A 3,113-nucleotide genomic window follows, 5' to 3' on the forward strand; every position below is an offset into this window, starting at 1 on the left:
AAAAAAAAAAAAAAAAAAAAAAAAAAAAAAAAAAAAGTGAGAGACAAAGGCTAACCAAATTCTTTATTAAATAACAGTGAGATTCAGATTTCTTAGTGTTGGAGTGGAAATGGAAAGTTGGAAAGTTAGAGCTAAGTGCAAGGCAGTCCATGTGGTAGTGGTTTAGTGTTGGAGACATCATTATGAACTCATGTTTAATGTAAATGGTTACATACAGAAATACTCATTATAGGTATGTATACATACAGGGGTTACAAATCTTGCTCTGTCAGCTAAGAGGGTTTGGAAGTAATGGCACCTCAGTAGCAAATTAATGGTTTCTGATAGCATTTTCCAATAAAGTGACCCAAGACTTCCTGGAGTAGTGGTTGATTCTAGGATGAAGACAGGAAATATACAAGATGATCCTGACATCTTATAGCACCAGAAAGTAAGAAGTGTAAAACACTTATACAATGATTGGGGTATGTCAAAGGGATTCAGAAACCAACTGAAAAGTTTCCAATGCTCAAAGCTAGAAAAATTGGAATAACAGTAGTATTGGATTGTAATTCAAATTACAAAATAAATATTCATGAGTCCAAACTAATATAAGTGTTTAAGAAATTGTCACAATTGCCGGGCATGGTGGCACATACTTGTAATCCCAGTGGCTCAGGAGGCTGAGGCAAGAGTTTGAGTTCAAAGCCAGCTTCAGCAATGGCGAGGTGCTAAGCAACTCAGTGAGACTCTGTCTCTAAATAAATTACAAAATAAGGCTAGTGATGGGGCTCAGTGGTTGAGTGCCTCTGAGTTCAATCCCCATTACCACCCCCCCCCCCAAAAAAAAAGAAAGAAAGAAATTGTCACAATCAAAAGAAGCCTAAGGAGAGATGGCAACTACTTGTGATATGGTGTCCTGAATTGGGAGCAGAAAATGGACATTAGGGAAAAACCAATGAAATATGAATAAAAAATGGACTTTAGTTAATGATATATCAACCTGGGTATGGTGGCATGTTCCTATAACCTCAGCTACAAGTGCAAGTGTTCCTTGCACTTCCCAGCTACCTGGGAAGCTGAAGTGGGAAGATCTCTTGAGCCCAAGAGTAATAGACCATCATGGGCAACAAAGTGGGACCCTGTCTTCAAAAAAAAATTTATATCAATATTGGTTCATTAATTGTGAAAAGTGCATCATACTAATACATGTTAATAATAGGGATGTTAATAATAGGGAAAATAGTATGAATTATACAGCAACTCTACTATCTTTGTAATAATTCTGCATATCTAAAAGTTTGCTAAAAGTTTACTTTTTAAAAATTTATTTTTAGAAACTGTTATCATACATGAACTGTGCGTATTCTTTCCTAGGCCTCCAAAAAGAAAGTATATATGCTCTATAACCTGCAGCCGGACCGGTCTGTGACTGGTGGAGCCTGGTACAGTGACCAGGATTTTGAATCTGAATTTGTAGAAGTACTTAACCAACAGTGTTTTAAATTCCTACAAACCAAGGTGAGGCATAATTGAGGAAACATCACCACAAGTTATGTTTTAAAAAAGTTTCTTCATAAAGGATGTTTAATCTTATATACTACACTTTATAAGATTGAAAAGAACTGAAGTTGGTTATTTTTAGTAAACAAATGTGTTCTACTGTTGGTTTGACTCAGTATAAATTGCATTCAGAAAGTGCTTACTACATTCTTGCTTAGATCTCTTATATTCCAACCCCTATAGGCAGAAACAGCACGAGAAAGCAAACAGAATCCAATGATACAAAGAAATAGTTCATTTGCTTCTTCACATGAAGTATGGAAATATATCTGTGAACTGGGAATAAGCAAGGTCAGAACTTTCTTATCTTTTTATATAAAATTTATTCTTCATCACAAAGATATAATGTACAGTGTATACCAAGCATTATTTGACCAGGTCCCTTTTTCAGGTAATAGCTGTGAACATTCTGCTGAATCTGCATTGAGAAAACATTGTCCTAAGCTTTAGGTAAAGGCAGTCATTCCCATTGGACATTGCTTAAACCATTCTTGAGTTTGGGACATAGAGTATCCAAGTACAGGTCTAGTGGTGCATTTCACCATCCAGAGTCATAAGTTTATTCTAACAAGTTCTTCACCTTTGCAGGAACAGTTTAGCATATGTGCAAAACCTCAATCATGACATCAGTTATCATTTATTGGTATTCTTTGCTGCTTACGTGGCACTTGTTTTTTTGGGGGGGTTGGGTTGGGAGGGTACTGGGAATTAAACCCAGGGCCTTGTGCGTGCTAGGCAAGCACCCTACCACTGAGCTACAGCCCAGCCCCTGAAGTAGCACTTGGACAAGTCATTTTCATTTTCTGGACAACAGATTTCTAATTTATAAAGAACTAGAAACTTTGCAAGCATATTAAGAATCTTCATAAAATTCTTGCCAAAGAAATGTTTCTTTAGGGTGGTGAAGACTTCAGAAGTGTCAGACTCAGTCTGAGGTTAGACTTTTGTCCCTAGCATTTCAGGGGTTTGTGCTAACTTGGAGCATCGTTCACCCTCCTTGTGCTTTCCATTACTCCCCTCCAGCACAGTGCTTCGCCATTTCACCAAGGAATTGTGACTCTTTACTGTTTATAACCCCTCCAAAAAGATGTCTTCTTATCCTTTATGCATCCCTTCTAATTTATCTCTTTTTTTTTTTCAGGTAGAGTTGTCCATGGAGGACATTGAAACCATCTTGAATACTCTTATTTATGATGGGAAAGTGGAGATGACTATCATTGCTGCAAAAGAAGGCACAGTTGGCAGTGTAGACGGACATATGAAACTGTACAGGGCAGTCAATCCAATCATCCCACCCACAGGTTTAGTCCGAGCACCCTGCGGGCTCTGCCCAGTAAGTTAAAGTGACTTCACTTTACTGCCGGGTGTAAATGTCACAGAGCAAGCACTCCAGTTTTCCCATACTATTTAGAGTTGACCAAGAGCTGTTCAAACCTTCATGCAACCTTGATGAACAGACCTTTAATGAACAAACTTTGCCTTACATTCTTTCTTGGAATAACCAGGTTAAGGACATTTGCATTTCTTCTCTTGGCCCTGAAATAGACACTTTTTTTTTTTTTTTTTTTTTA

General features: G+C 37.5%; 1 protein-coding gene across 4 annotated transcripts in view; it reads left to right on the forward strand.

The window, feature by feature from the left end:
- Polr3f (RNA polymerase III subunit F) overlaps nt 1-3,113 on the forward strand; it is a 16,133-nt gene that overhangs the window by 10,077 nt on the left and 2,943 nt on the right. For all 4 annotated transcript variants that reach the window (XM_015483282.2, XM_048811358.1, XM_048811359.1 and 1 more), the window contains 3 exons: nt 1,357-1,500; nt 1,726-1,833; nt 2,684-2,875. In XM_015483282.2, coding sequence (XP_015338768.1) covers nt 1,357-1,500; nt 1,726-1,833; nt 2,684-2,875 — 444 coding nt within the window. The remainder of the gene's footprint in view (nt 1-1,356; nt 1,501-1,725; nt 1,834-2,683; nt 2,876-3,113) is intronic.

This window comes from Marmota marmota, unplaced genomic scaffold (assembly GCF_001458135.2).
Source record: "Marmota marmota marmota unplaced genomic scaffold, marMar, whole genome shotgun sequence".
In the NCBI taxonomy this organism is placed as follows: Eukaryota; Metazoa; Chordata; class Mammalia; order Rodentia; family Sciuridae; genus Marmota; species Marmota marmota.